The sequence below is a fragment of the Elephantulus edwardii genome, unplaced genomic scaffold (assembly GCF_000299155.1).
Source record: "Elephantulus edwardii isolate Elephantulus edwardi_28Jun2011 unplaced genomic scaffold, EleEdw1.0 scaffold00047, whole genome shotgun sequence".
NCBI lineage: Eukaryota > Metazoa > Chordata > Mammalia > Macroscelidea > Macroscelididae > Elephantulus > Elephantulus edwardii.
Genome location: NW_006399797.1, coordinates 8,303,168 through 8,318,729, shown reverse-complemented (window position 1 = coordinate 8,318,729; position 15,562 = coordinate 8,303,168). Strand labels below are relative to the sequence as shown.

General features: G+C 40.6%; 1 protein-coding gene across 1 annotated transcript in view; it reads left to right on the top strand.

The window, feature by feature from the left end:
• Positions 1-10,064: 10,064 nt before the first annotated feature.
• LOC102859265 (chromosome unknown open reading frame, human C12orf56) overlaps positions 10,065-15,562 on the top strand; it is a 117,915-nt gene continuing 112,417 nt past the window's right edge. The window contains exon 1 of the mRNA XM_006886096.1: positions 10,065-10,304. Within this exon, the coding sequence (XP_006886158.1) occupies positions 10,065-10,304 (240 nt within the window). The remainder of the gene's footprint in view (positions 10,305-15,562) is intronic.

Here is a 15,562-nt window from a genome sequence, read left to right as displayed (position 1 = left end):
CCTCTTGAGGATGAACCTGTTCATTTTATTAGCAGTCCATGGTATGTTCAATACTCTTCTCCAACACCACAGCTCAAAGGCATCAATTCTCCTTTTATCCTCCCTAGTCATTGTCCAGCTCTCTGACGCATAGCAAGTGATTGCAAAGGCCATGCCTGTATCAGGTGCACCTTAGTCTCCAGAATGACACCATTGCTCTTCAGTATTTTGGAGAGGTCCCTAACGGCAAACTTTTCTATCACAATATGTCTTTTAATTTCCTGGCTGCTGGTGCCAAGAGTATTGACTGTGGAGCCAAGCAAACTAAAGTTGCTAACAATCTCAATCTCTTCACTATCCATCCTGATGCTACCAGCTGGCCCAGTGGTGAGAATCTTTGTTTTCTTTATATTGAGACTCAATTCACATTGAAGGCTGCAGTCCCTGACCTTCTGTAGCAAGTGCTTCAGGTCCTCCTCAGTTTCAGCAGGCAGGGTTGTGTTATCTGTATAACGCAGATTATTGATGAATCTTCCACCAGTCCTGATGTCACACTTCTCCTCCTACAGCCCAGGCTCCCGGATAATATGTTTGCATTTAGGGTGGAAAAGTGTGGAGATAGGACCCCTCCCTGGCATACACCCTTCCCACTTTTGAGCCATGCAGTGTTTCTTTGCTCTGTTCTGATGACTGCCTCCTGGTCCAAGTATAGGTTTCACATTAGCACAATCAAGTGTTCTGGGATTCCCATTCTTCTCAGAGTCAGCCACAATTTGTTGTGATCCATACAAACACCTTTGCATAATCAATGAAACACTGATAGACATTCCTCTGGTTATTCCTGCTTTCAGCCAAGATTCATCTAACATTAGCTACAATATCCCTAATACCATGACTCCTTCTAACCCAGCCTGTACTTCTGGCAGTTCTCTGTTGATGTGCTGTTCCAGTCATTTTTGGATAATTTTCAGTAGAATCCTGCTTGCATCTGATATCAGTGATATTGTTTGATAATTTCCACACTCTGTTCAGTCACCTTTCTTTAGAATGGGAACAAATCTGTTCCAGTTATTTGGCCAAGTAGTTGGCCTCCAGATTTCTTGACACACTTGGTGAGCACATCTAGGGCAGCATCCGTTGAAACACATCAATTGGTATACCATCAATTCCTGGGACCAATTTCTTCAAAACAACTTGAACTTCTTCCTTCATCACCATAGGCTCTTGCTCATATGTTGTTTGATGAAATTCTTCTGTGTCTGCCAGTTCCTTTTGGTACAGTGACTCTATATACTCTTTCCATTTTCTTTTAATATTTCATGGATCATTTAATATTCTGCCCAAAGCATCCTCAAGTATAGCAACTAGAGATTTTAATTTGTTCTTCAGTTCCTTGAGCTTAAGAAATACTGAGCAAGTTTGGTCCTTTTGATTTTCTGACTCCAGCTCCTTGCATATTTCATTGCAATATTTTATTTTGTCTTCCCGCACTGCTTTTTGAAATCTTCTGTTCTGCTCTTTAATATCTTGAATTCTTCCCTCTACTTTGGCTTCTCAGCACTCTACTGCAATATTCAGAGTCTCCTCTGACAACCATTTTGGTCTTTTCTTCCTCCTCCATCTTTGTAATGACCTTTTGTACTCTTCCTGGATGATAACCCTCCCCAACTCCTCTAGTCTTCACTCATTGGTATTCAAGGCCTCAAACCTGTTCCTGAGATGGTTTTGAAATTCAGGAGGGATAGACTCATGGTCATATTTTGGTTCCTGTGGATTTGATTTAATTTTCTTTAGCTTCAACTAGTGGTCTGTTCCACAATCAGCACCTGGCCTAGTTTTCACAGCTGATATTGAGCTTCTCCAACAGTTCTTTCCACACATGTAATCAGTCTAATTACTGTGCATACTATTAGGTGAAATCCATGTGTATAACCTGCATTTATGTTTCTTATAAAACATATTTACAATGAAAACGTCATTGATGGTGTAAAATTCAGTCATTCACTCTCCAGCTTCATTTCTATCACTGAGTCTGTGTTTTCTAGCTACTGGTCCTTCTTCTGTGTTCCCAACTTTTGCATTCCAGATCAGATTTTAATAATGCATTCCAGATCAGATTTTAATAACACTGTTTGATAATTTCCGCTCTGTTGGATCACCATTTTCTTTGGCACAGGAACAAATATATATCTCTTCCAGTCAGTTGAGTTGGCTAGGTAGCTGTCTTGTGAATAAATTTCTTGGCATAGACTAATGAGTATGTCCAGGGCTGCATCTCTTTGTTGAAATTTATCAGTTGGTTGTTTATCAATTTCTGGGACCTTCCACCGCCCCCCCCCCCCCCCCCCCCCCCCCCCCCCCCCACCCCCAATACCTTTAGTGCAGCTTGAACTTTCCCCCCTCCTCTCTTTTTTGTTTTGGGTCATATGTTACTTCCTCAAACGGTTCATTTATTTTTTTGTACAATGATTCTCTTTATTCCTTCCATATTCTTTTGATGTTTCTTGCATCAATCAATATTTTGCCCATACAATCTTTCAGTATTGCTGACTGAATATGCTGAGTGTGTTTTCTAACTCTAGTTTTCTGTATATTTCTTTATAATGATTTGCTTTCTCTTGAGGTTTCCTTTGAAATCTTCTATGCATCACTCTTACCTCTACATTTCTTCCATTTGTTTCTTTAGATTCTAGTGTAAAGTTTGGGGTCTCTGCAGACATCTGTTTTGGTCCTTTTTCTCCTCCCCTGTATTTGTAATGACCTTTTGCTTTCTTCATGGACAATGTCACCCCACAAATTCTCTGATCTTCAGTTATTGGTGTTCAGTACATCACAGCTGTTCTCGAGAGATGCTTTTTAAATTCAGATTGGATAGCTTCAGGGTTGTATTTTGGTTCTTATGGACTTGTTTTCATGTTCATCAACTTCAGTTTGGACTGGCAAGGATTTTAAAACTCCGTCTCACATGCTTTGGGCGTGTTGTCATGAGGAGACAGTCCTTAGAGAGAGACATCATGCTGGGAAAGGTGGAGGGGCAGCACAAAAGGGAAAGATCCTGAATGAGATATGTTTGGCCATGAGGTCAGGTGTGTAGCGGGTGATGAGGTTAGCTCAAGATCGGGCAAGGTTCGGAGGTGTTATTCATAGTGACTCTGTGAACAATAGATTTGAATCCTGTCCTGTACTGGACCATCATTATCATCTCTGACATACTGAAGCCAATTGTTTCAGTTTCCTTGTCAGTCTGTCTTGTTGAGAGTCAACCTTTCTTTAGCTGACCCTCTACCTTTCTATGGATAATGTCTTTTTCCAAGGAATAGCCTCTCCTAACAGCATGTCCTAAGTTTGTGAAATGAAGCTTCACCATCCTTGCCTCTAAAGAGCAAAGGAGCACTCTGGCTTGCACTTTCTCTAAGACATAGCTGTTTGGTTTTATGTCAGTCTATGGAATATTCAGTACTCTTCTCCATCATCACAGCTCAAAGGCATCGGTTATTCTTCAGTCATCCTTATTCATTGTCCAGTTCTCAGATTCCTATTCTGTTGCTTGTGGACTAGTTTTAATTTCTTTCAACTTCAATTTTAACTTGGATTTGAGTAATTAATGTTCTGTTCCACAGTCAGCCCCTGGCCTGGTTTGGATTGCTGATATTCAGTTTCTCCAACATCTCTTTCCATAGACAGTTGTAGTCAATCTTTTTTATTTGGGTGAGATCTATATGTATAGTGTTGTTCTGCTGTTTTCTTTTAACTATTTGCAATTAGTAAATCATTGATTGTACAAAGTTCTATTATGCTATCTCCAGCCATTCTGTGTCCAAGTCCCTGTTTTCCAACTACCATTCTTTCTTCTTTGTTTCCAACTTGTGCATTTCAGTCCTAATTGTATGTTTCATCAGTTTCAGACTATAAGAGTCATCAATTTCTTCATCTTTGGTTTTAATCATTAGTGTATTTGAAAAATGTTATATTAACAGATCTTCCTTGTGTGCGTTTGGATAATATCCTGTCATAAACAGCATTGTTCTCCAAAATAGATTTTGAAATGTCCTGTTTGATGATGAGTGTGACTCTATTCCTTTTTAATTTATCATCTATGGCATAGCAGATCTCATGTTTATCTGATTGAAAAAGGACATTATCGTCCATTTCCACTCACTAGCAACATAGAGAGAGCTCAGTTGGCTTAGTGGACAGAAAGTAATTCTACCAAGACAAAGATGGGTGATTTTAGTCTGTGGCCCTCAGGCTGGTTTTAATTGTTTTTGGTCAAACCTTCTTCTAAGTGCTTTAGCACTGGTCTGTCCGTTTGCTGTACAGAGGTAACTCATGGTTGCTGAACACTGTGACACTGATATGTCAAATGTGATAATGGTTACCCATGGTGGACAGGGTTTGGTGGAGCTTCCCAATTAAAACAAGCTTGGAAGCAGGAGTGGCATCCGCTTCCAAAATAGCTTGCCTCCAGAAACCCTATGAACTTGGCAAAACAATGAAAGTTATACAAGTGTTCAGGCCTTTCATTCATAGGGTTGCTATGAGTTGTCTACGACTCGACAACACTTAACAACAACAGTGCCTCATATGTTGCTCTTTATGCATTCCATTTCATTTTTGGTAACTTCCAATTTTCTTAAATTTATGCTTTTCCGGGAGCCCTGGTGGCCTAGTGGCAAGAAGCTGCACTGCAATCCCAGAGGTACAAGGTTCAAATCCACCAGATGCTCTGCCGGGAAAGGAGGGACACTCTCCTCCTGTACCAGTCAGATCTGATTTGAAGGTGCACACACACACACACAAAAAATAAAATAATAATAAAATAATTAAAAAAAATTTATGGCTTTCGTATTCTGTATTCCATTATTACTGGATGTTTGTAACTTCTTTGCCTCCTCATTTTGAGTCTTGTTATATCCATGAATGAAGACCCTTCATTGAGTGAAAGCTTTACTCTGTCCATCTCATTAGGATAGACTTTCCTTTAAGGAGGCAACTCTTTCTCAGTCCCATTTTGAGTACCTTTCAACCTGAGAGGCTCATATTACAGAACATCAGTGTCCTTCCATTATTCATATTTTTTTTTCCAGTCTTGTTAATTTAGAAGTGGATGATCTTGCTTCTTAGCCTTAGTCTTAGTCTTAAAACTGTACTGAAACCTGCCCTTCATGAGTGACCCTGCTGATATAGGAAATACCAGTGGCATAGCTTTCAGCATGTGCTGTTGAGTATGACCCATAGCAAACCTATGAAGTATAGATCTGAACCCTGCCCTATCCTGTCCCATCCTCACACTTCCTGAAACATTAGAGCCCATTACATCAATCACTGTGTCAGTCCACAGTTGAGGGTCTTCCTCTCCTTTGTCGACCTTCTACCTTTCCAAGCATCATGTCCCTCTCCAAAAACTAGCACTTCCTAGCAACATGCTCGAAGTATGTAAGGCTAAGTATCATCATCCTTGCCTCCAAAGAGCACCCTGGCTGCACACTCTACAAGACATATTTGTTTGTTCTTTTGGTTTGTCCATAGGATGTTCAGTGCTCTTCTCCAACACCACAACTTAAAAGCATCAGTTCTTCTGTCATCCTTATTCATTATCCAGCTCTCAGATGTTTAGCAAGTGATCAGAAAGATCATGGCCTGAATCACAAGCGCCTCACTCCTCAAACTGACATCATTACTCCTCTCCTAAATAACTTGGAGAAGTCCCTAACTGAAGACTTTCCAAAACATCTCCTGATTTCCTGACTGCTGGTACCAAGGGTGCTAATTGTGGATCCAAGTAAGATGAAGATGTTGACAATTTCACTCTTTTCCGTATCCATCACAAAGCTGCCCATTAATCCAGTGGTAAGAATCTTTGTTTTCTTCCCATTGAGATTCAATCCATATTGATGGCTGCATTCTTTGAGCTTTGGCAACAAGTGCTTCAAGCCCTTCTCACTTACAGCTAGGAAGGTTGTGTTATCTGCATAGTGCAAGTTATTGATGAGTCTCCCTCTAATTCTGATGCCACATTCCTCTTCAAAAAAAGGCCAGCTTCTTGAGTAATTTTCTCACCTTACTGATTGAGTAGGTATGTTGAGAGAATACAACCCCCACACACCCCCTTCTTCATTTTTAACCCTTGCTCTGTTCGCACAGCAGCCTCCTGGTGTAGGTATAGGTTTTGCATGAGCACAATTAAATGCTCTGGGATTCTCATTCTTCTCAGTGTTAGCCATAACTTGTTATGATCCACACAGTTAAGTTCCTTTGCATCTGTTTCAATTAATAGATGCAGCCCTGGATGCACTCACAACTCTGCCAGGAAATTTGGAGGACAGTGGTCTGGCCAATGGATTGAAAGAGATCCACATTTGTCCCATTCCCAGTAAAGGGGATCCAACAGAATGTGGAAACTATTGAATAATATTACTATCACATGCAAGCCAAATACTACTGAAGATCATTCAAAAACAGAACAGTATATGGATCAGGAACTGCAAGCAAAAGTTCAAGCAGACTTTAGAAGAAGCTGTGGCATCAGGGATATCATTGGTAATGTCAAATGGATACTGGCTGAAAGTAAAGAATACCACCAGAATGTCTGTTTGTGCTGCATTCCATTGCAGCCCTAATTTAATTTAAGGGGAATGTTCCTGAGATGTAGACTCTAATACCTTTTATCTCACAAGAAATAAAAAAGGAGGAAATAGAGCTAAGAAGTAACCTCAGTATTTATCGAAGTATTGCCAGGGGTGGAGTTCCCCATTTTTGACTACTGGGGTCTCTGCATGAGGAAGCTCAGTGATGCCTGAAAAATCAGAACACATGGAGATCTCCAGAGAACACATGGCCTAGAGATTTTGACTGAGACAAGGACCTTTCTCCAGGATGAACACAAAGAGAGGGCCTTCCCCTAGAACGGACACTCTGAATTTGGATTTCTAACTTCTATAAGAGAATAAGCTTCTGTTTGTTAAGGCCATCATATTCTGGTACCTCTGTTAAAGCAGCACTAGATAATTTTTAAAAACTTCCTATACTGGTCTGGCCTAATTAACCTAACAAAGAAAGCTTTATTCCTCAAGGTGAATACATCTGCAGATATAGGGGTTAGAATTTACATTACATACTTTTGGGGAACACAAGTCAATCTATAACAGGAATCAGAAAGTATCGTTTTAAAACTAATGAAACAGAGGCTCAGAAAGGGTTGTGACCATCCAGCAGTGTCACTGACAGACAGTGAGCAATAGGGCTAGAGCTGTAATCCAGTTCTGATTCCGAGTCCAGTGTTCTTTCTGCTATATTAAGTTCTTTTCCTGCAATCTGAATTTTTCTGTTACCTTGGCAACAGTGTAAAACACTTGAGTGCCTGGAAACCATTATAATCTTTTCTCTGCCACAAAGTTGAAGGTTTAACTGAGGTCATTTTACCTACTGATTCTTCAGTTTAATTCACGTCTTCCTGTATTTCACTGTAATGTTTGGTAGGTCCAGTGTTCGTGTCACCAAAACCTCTTTGTGGTGATGGTCTTCCTGGTAGGTACACTACACAAGCTGCCTTTTTTTTTTTTTTAGAAAAAAAAAATTTAATGAACATTTATAGAGATTTTGGATTTCTACAAGCTGCCTTTTTTTTTAGCCGAAGTTCAGCCATTCTATTTATCCTAGTCCTGGTTACCTGAGAGGGAAGCCCAGGAAAGCATAATAACTTTTCACCTACTTAGGCTTCTCTTTCCATTTTTGACAGTGTTGCTTTTTCAGTTTCAACAGTTCCTGTAAGGTTTGAACAGTAGGTGAAAATAAAGGGCTTTTGCCTTTCTCTTGATTTGAAGCAATAAACTCTAAGACGGGTTCTTACAGAGGAGAGTCCTTAAGAGGGGGAACAATCATGTCTATGATGACTTATTTTTAATCCTGTTAGGAAGAGTCAGGTAATGCCCACTTGTATGATTCAGATCCTGAGAAAACTTTACATGCTTGATCATTTAAGATTTTGCCAGCAGGTGGCACTTCTCTCCTCCTCATTGACCAACTGCCATCTTTTTCCAAGAATAGAAACTTGGGTCCTCATTTGTTACTATTGAGTTCCTCATAAGCTCTGATGGCTCTAGTTTAAAACTCACGTGGTCAAGTTGATCCCAAAACAAGGCAACCCTATCAGTCAGAGTACAGTTGTCCCATAGTGTTTTCAGGGCTGTAACCTCACCAAAGCTATCACCCCTAAAAAAGCTTAGTGGGTTCAATGGCTAAAAAAAGCCAAGTGCTTGACCATTGTATTGCCAGACCCAAACACCTCACACCCAAATATCTCTCTTCAGTTTTCTCTTATAGCTGTTTAGCCTACAGTCTCCATTTATGCATTTTAATTAATTAAAACCCTCTTTCCACAAAGGATTTTACACATGAGGAAAAAAACCCCAAACACCTCAAAATTGCAATGAAGAATAAACAATTTTATTCAGGGTTGTGGGCCTTTGGAGCAAAACAACAACAAAAAACCCCACCCACCAGTTTCCTTATCAGGTATTTGAGTACATGAGGAAGGGAAGAAGGGAGAATGGCTTTCCTAGAATTGAAATTTTTTTGGGAAAGATAAGTTTCCACCTAGGGTTTTTGGAAGGAAGTTAAAATTATTCTTTCACATCTCTAACCTAATAATAGAATACTTTACAGGAGTGAAAAGGAGTTAACACCAACGTGCAGCCTCAGAACTATGCAATCAACATTTATTCACCTATAAGGTATAGCTTTTTAAGATGCCAGCTCATCCATCCAACCATCCATCTATCCATCCATCCTAGATAATTGGCACTGGGAACATGAGTATAACTCTTAGATTTTTTTTTTATTTAACCTCAGGTGTGCCCCAATAAATTTATAAAACCTTTCAGAGCAGGACAAGCCCTTGCACTGTTGTGAAGGCAGTGTTGGTGGGCTAAAGCTCCACATCCCTCGGGCCTGAACTCGAGGCAGAGGCCTTAGGGTCATCTGGGTGGGAACTGCTGCCTCCAGCAGGAGGCCCACCTTGGGCTGGTGCGATGGTGACAGGCAGACTCCATGGGGTGGCCCAATCACTGTTGACTTCCTCGCTATCATTAAAACACACTAAACTCCAGTATTCAAGACTGTGCTCACCACTAACTTTAGAATATCTCTTCACTACTTCAACCCTCCATTTTAAAATGATCTGTGTTCTTAGAATCTTTCATGTATAGCTTTACATTATTTCTTGAACAGAGAATCCTTTTTTAGCACAAAAGTTAACTACCATCTCGTTTATTGTATTTTCAGTGTCATTGCATTAATATTTATGATTCTGTATGTTGTTGTTTATAATTATATTTGTTCTTAAGAAGAAAACAAAAATAAATTAAAAAAATCTTTCAGAGAGCTTCTAACAGTTGTTGTTTGGTGCCATTGAGTCAAGTATGACTCACAGCGACCCTGTGAACCCTGTCCTGTCCAGTGCCATCCTCATCACCTCGGACACACTCAAACCCATTGCTGCAGTCACTGTAGAAACCCATCTCGTTGAGGGGTTTCCTCTCTTTTGCTGACCTTCCACCTTTCCAAGCATGATGTCCTCCTAATTGAAGAAATACGGCCATGACCAAAGTAGAGCCTTTAACAGACAATGTTACAACCAAGGGGTAAGCCTGAGATTGATCTTAAGAAGGTTTCAGGATTGTTTTGCTTATTGAAGAATACATCCTTAAACTCTGTCTCTCACAAGTTGTTGAAAATTAGTTTCCTAGCAAGATGAGGACCATGACTTTTGATACCAATACATTTTGAAAGGATTAACAAGCCTGCAGTAAGCAGGTAGGCGGAGGCTGGGTGAAGGGAGGGCGCAGAGCCACCACTTACTGGTGCCCCACGCTCAGGATGCGCAGAGGGCCAAGCACCACGTCCAGGTCCGCCGGGAACAGAAGGAGCAGAGTTGTACCGCCCATTGTTGTGTGAGGTTAGGACAAGGAATCGGTGGGTGGGGCACGGGGACTCCAGGGCAGCGCTTTGTGGCGTGCTTGGGTTCCACCGAAGGTGGGTGGAATCGGCGCCTAACCCGGAGTTCTTGCAGCCCCCGGCCCCCCCACATGCCGCCCGGCTTCCCCGCACGCGCCAACAGCCGCCTGGACACCTTCCTGAGGCGGCACTTGGCCCCGGAGATCTACGATGCCATCCGCGCCTATGAGCCCTGCGTTGTGGTCTCTGACTCAGAGAACCACACGTTCAAGTACGTGGTGCTCAGTGACCAGGTCATCTACTTGACCGAGAACCCACCCAGATCCATTCGCGGGGTCGTGGCACTGCAGGACGTCATGGCCATTGAACTGGTGAGGAGGGCGGGCTGGCGCGGGGACCCCCCTTTGTTAGGCTCCCCTTACCCATCCCTCAGAGAGAGGAAGAGGAGGAACTGCCAGATCTCATCCTGGACTCCCTCCGCTCTTAACAGGAATAGGGCACTCCAGATAAAGGGAACTTCCCACATTTACTTTCTCCCCTCCTCCTCCTCTGCTCTTCTTAGGGTTTGAATATAAACGAGAAGGGACCTCTTTGTGAGACAGAAAACCAAAGCCAGTGCAAAGAAATGCCCTGTGTTAAGTCTTGACAATGTCACATTTAGAGTTTTCTCAGCGGTGTCTGCAGCATATGAAATGCTTAGAATGAATAAGTGAAGGAAAGAATGCTGTAATGAGGTGTGCAGAGGATGCTTTGCAGTTTCAGGGAGGCTGCTTGATCCAGACTGGGTGGAAATCACCCTGGGAAATGTTCCTGGAAGGAGAGTCATCAGAATTGAGACTTGGAGATAGAATCGGGCACTTGCCACATCCAGTCCCAGTTACTGTATTACAGCTGTACCCTTTCCTCTGGGTGGAGATTTCCTGGTAACAGATTGGAAGCACGCTCATCTCCCATTCCTTTCATTTCTTACCCCCTCACCGTTAACTCCTTTGTCTGAGCTGCTCTCCAGGTGTGGTTTTCACTTTTCCACTGGGGACAGGTGTCTGGCCTAGTTTTTTCTTCCCTTGCAAGCCCCAGGGAGAGGTTGGCAAGACTCGGGATGGTGCTGTTTTGCCAGGAGGATCATAGGTTGTTGTGAACATATGCATAAGAAGCATCACAAAATTAAATTAAAGAGGTATTTGTTTACTTTGTAAAAGATTATTTTGATTCACTTTTTAAATTATAAGCTAGAAGACTCCCTTTTCCTTCAAGACTACTATTTCCATTCTCTTGAACTAAAATAAAATTTTAAAAAATTTTCTCTAGCAGATGTTTTAGGACAATTAATTACTCAGCTTTTTCTGTTTCTCAAGGGTAAATGTTTATTGTTTCACTATATATATATGGTTGTTGTTGGTATGTACCATTGAGTTACCTGTGTATAACAGCCCTAAACTCTGCCGTATCCTGTGCCAATCTCACCGTCTCCAACACACCTACCCCCATTACTCTAGTCACTGAATCAATCCATCTCATCGAGGGTCTTTCTCTCCTGCGCTGTTCCTCCACCCTCCTAAGCATGACGGCCCTCTCCAAGGACTGGTCCCTCCTTGCAACATGTCCAAAGTATGTCATATGAAGCTTCAGAATCCTTGCCTCCAAGGATCAGCCCAGCTTCACCCTCTCCAGGACAAACCTGTTCATTTTCTTAGCAGTCCATTCACACTCTTCTCCAGCACCACAGCTCAAAGGCATCAATTCTCCTTCTATCATCCCTAGTCATTGTCCAGCTCTCTGATGCATAGTAAGCGATTGCAAAGACCATGGCCTAGATCAGGAGCACCTTGTTACTCTCCCACAAGAGACAGAGTATGTATTTTGGAAGTTGTATTACACCTTTCTTTTTAAGTCATCAAACTCTGAAAAGTACAAGAAGGCTCCCTGAGGCCCCTGAACCAAGAAGCTTACAAGGAGGCAGCAATTCTCTGATCATGCTTTATGTGTAATGATTCATCATTTAGGCACAGAAAAGAATGTAGCATCTGTAAATATGCTTAACAAATCTTGGATTCTGCATTGTTGGAGATAGTGAATGCCCATATTTTAACAATTACAGTATAGCTTTGAAAGCTGCCCTAAGCAGAATGTCCCCCAGCGATGTCAATTCACAGGTCTAGAACCTGTGAATATGACACATTATGTGTTGTTGTTGTTTTTAGGTGTGTATGAGTACAACTCACAATGACCCTATGAACAAAAAATCTGAACCCTTTTCTGTCCTGTACCATCCTCACACTTAGGAACACGCAAGAGCCTATTACAGCAGTCACCATGTCAGTCCACCTGAGCATCTTCTCCTTTGCCTCCACCTTTCCCAGCATCATGTCCTTCTCCAAAGACTAGCCCTGTCTAGCAACACCCCCAAAGTGTGTGAGGTAAAGCCTCATCATTCTTGTGTCTAAAAAGCACTTCAGCTGCACCCTTTCTAAGACATATCTGTTCTTTAGACCATCCTTGAGATGTTCAGTTCTCTTCTCCAACACCACAGCTCAGAGGCATCAATTCTTCTTCTGTCATCCTTATTCATTGTCCAGCTCTCAGATGCATAGCAAGTAATTGGAAAGACTATGGCCTGAATCAAACACATGACCTTAGTCCTCAAACTGAAATCATTATTCCTCTCCTAATTAAGTTGGAAAAGTCCCTAACTGAAGACTTTCCCAGTGCAAAATGTCTCATTTCCTGACTACTGGTACTAAGGGTGTTAATTGTAGTTTCAAGCAAGATGAAGCTATTGACCATTTCAGTCTCCTCTCCATCCATCATGATGCTGCCTGTCGAACCTGCGATAAGAGTCTTTGGTGTTTTTTGGTTTGTGGTTTGTTTTTGGTTTGTTGTTTTGTTTTTTTTTTTTACATTGAGATGCAATCCATACTGAAGGCTGTATTCCTTGTTCTTCTACAACAAATGCTTCAAGTCCTCCTCACTTTCAGCTAACAAGGTTGTGTTATCTGCATAATGCAGGTTATTGATGAGTCTCCCTCCAATCCTGATGCAATATTCCTCTTCATAGAGTCCAGCTTCTCAGATAATTTGCTCATCATACAGACTGAATTGGTATGGAGATAAAATACAACTCTGACACACTCCCTTCTCAATTTTAAAACCATAAAGTGTTCCCCTGCTCTATTTGCCCAACAGCCTCCTAATGTAGGTATAAGTTTTTGTGTGAGCACAATTAAGTGCTCTGGTATTACTGTTCTTATCAATGTCAGCCACAGCTTGTCATGATCCATACAGTCAAACATCTCTGCATAGTCAATAAAGCACAAATAGACATTCTTCTGGTATTCCTTACTTTCAGCTAGGATCCATCTGACATTAGCAATGATATCCCTGGTGTCATGGCCTCTTCTAAATGCTGCTTGAATTTCTAGGAGTTCCCTATCTGTATACTATTCTAGCTGTTTTTTAAATGATTTTCAACAGCATTTTGTGATATTAACAATAGTGTTTGATAGTTTCCGCATTCATTTGGTTCACTTTCTTGGGAATGGGAACAAATACAGACCTCTTCCAATCCGTTGGCCAGACAGCTGTCCTCCAAATTTCCTGCCATAGAACATTCAGGGCATCCAAAGTTGAAACTGTTAATTGAAAGAAGTCAGTTGGTATCCCATTGATTCCTGAGGCCTTTTTTTTTGCCAATGCCTTCAATGCATTTTCTACTTCCTCCATTGTTACCATTGGCTCCTGTTCATATGGTACTTCTTGAAATGTTTCAGTGTCAATCAGTTCTTTCTCATACAGTGATTCTGTGTATTCCCTCCTTTTTTTTCTCTAATAAGACTTTATTTTTTTATTTTTACAGCATATTTTCCCATTTACTTTTTTCCTCATTCATTGTCGCACTTTTCCTTCCTGCCCACCTCTCACCCCCAATTTGCTTTTCTCTTTGAAAACAAAACATTCTTTCATTGTTATGCAATCCCCTGCCCCACCAAGATGACAGGCCACTTTACTATGCATTTCTTTTTCTGGAATCATCATCATAAAAATAATACCTAACCATATATTTAAACAGATCTCTCCCTCATCTGTTTCAATGCAGTGTACATTATTTATCCTCTGTTTTCTTAGGTTCCCCCAAGGTCAGTCCCATTTTACAAGTGACACTGTGCAGTATTTGTCCTTTTGTGCTGAGATAGTTCACTCAGCATAATGTCCTTCAGGGTCACCCATTTTGTATAATATTTCATTAAATCCTTGTTTTTCAATGCAGCGTAGTATTCCATTGTGTGAATATACCAGAGCTTCTTTATCCATTCACTTATTGATGGGCACGTGGATTGTTTCCAATTCTTTGCTATTGTGAACAAAGTAGCACTAAACATGGGTATGCATATATCTACTTGGGTGGCAGTTCTGGCTTCAGGGATATGTTTGCTTGATAAAATTAGTCTGGGAGAATTCTATGTTTTTCTATTTTCTGAAATAGGTTATGTAGAATTGGTGACAGTTCTCCGAATGTTTGATAAAATTCACTTGTAAAGCCAACTGGTCCAGGGATTTATTTATTTGGGTCTGTTCAGGCTTCTATTTCAGTTTGTATCACTTTAGGTAGCTTGTGAATTTCTAAGTATTTGTGCATTTCCTCTAGGTTTTCATATTTGAGAATAGTTTTTCACAATATTCCAGTGTTAGCCTTTTTATTAATTTCTCTTGTTATTAATTTCTAATTTTGTAGCATTGTGGTCTGAGAAGATGCTTTGGATTATTTCTGTTTTTTAATTTATTGATGCTAGCCTTGTGACCTAAAATGTTATCTGTTCAGGAGAACATTCCATGCACATTGGAGAAGAAGGTATACTGTGCTTTTTTTGGGTGCATTAGTCTATAAATATCTATGAGATCAAGTTGGTTTATTGTGTGGTTTGATTCTTAAGCATTTTTGTTGAGTTTCTTTCTGGTAGTCCTTTCTTTTCTTGAGAGTGGTGTACTGAAGCCTCCCGACTACCATAGTAGTATTGTCTACTTCCTTTTTCAGTTTTGTAATGTTTGTTTTATATATTTTGCAGGTCTTTCATTTGGTGCATAGATATTTATTATTTATATGTCTTCTTGTTCTATTGACCCTTTAAGCATTATGTAGTGACCCTCCTTGTCCTTTGTGATGGTTTTTTAATTGAAATTTATTTAATCAGAGATTAATATCGCTATTCCTGCTTTTTTTCTGGTTGCCATTTGCTTGGGATATTTTTCCAACCCTTTTATTTTTAGACTTTGTCTTTATTTTTTGGATGTGTGTCTTGTAGACAGCATATTGATGGATTTTTAGTTTTTATCCAGTCTGCTACTGTTTTTCTCTTCAGTGGTGCACTTAAACCATTCACATTTAGTGTGATTATTGAGAGTCAAGGTTTGGTTGCTGTCATTTTGTTGAGTTCTTTTTGGTGTTGTTGCTAGTTACTTTGGTCTATCCTGCTTTCTGTGTTACCTCTGTAAGAAGGAAGTCTCTCAGTTTCCTGCAACACTGGCCTTGTATTTACAAACTCCCTTAGGTTCTGTTTTTCAGGTAATATCTCTTTTATTATTATTATTATTAAATTTTATTAGTTTTAATGAACATTTACAGGGATTTTGGGTT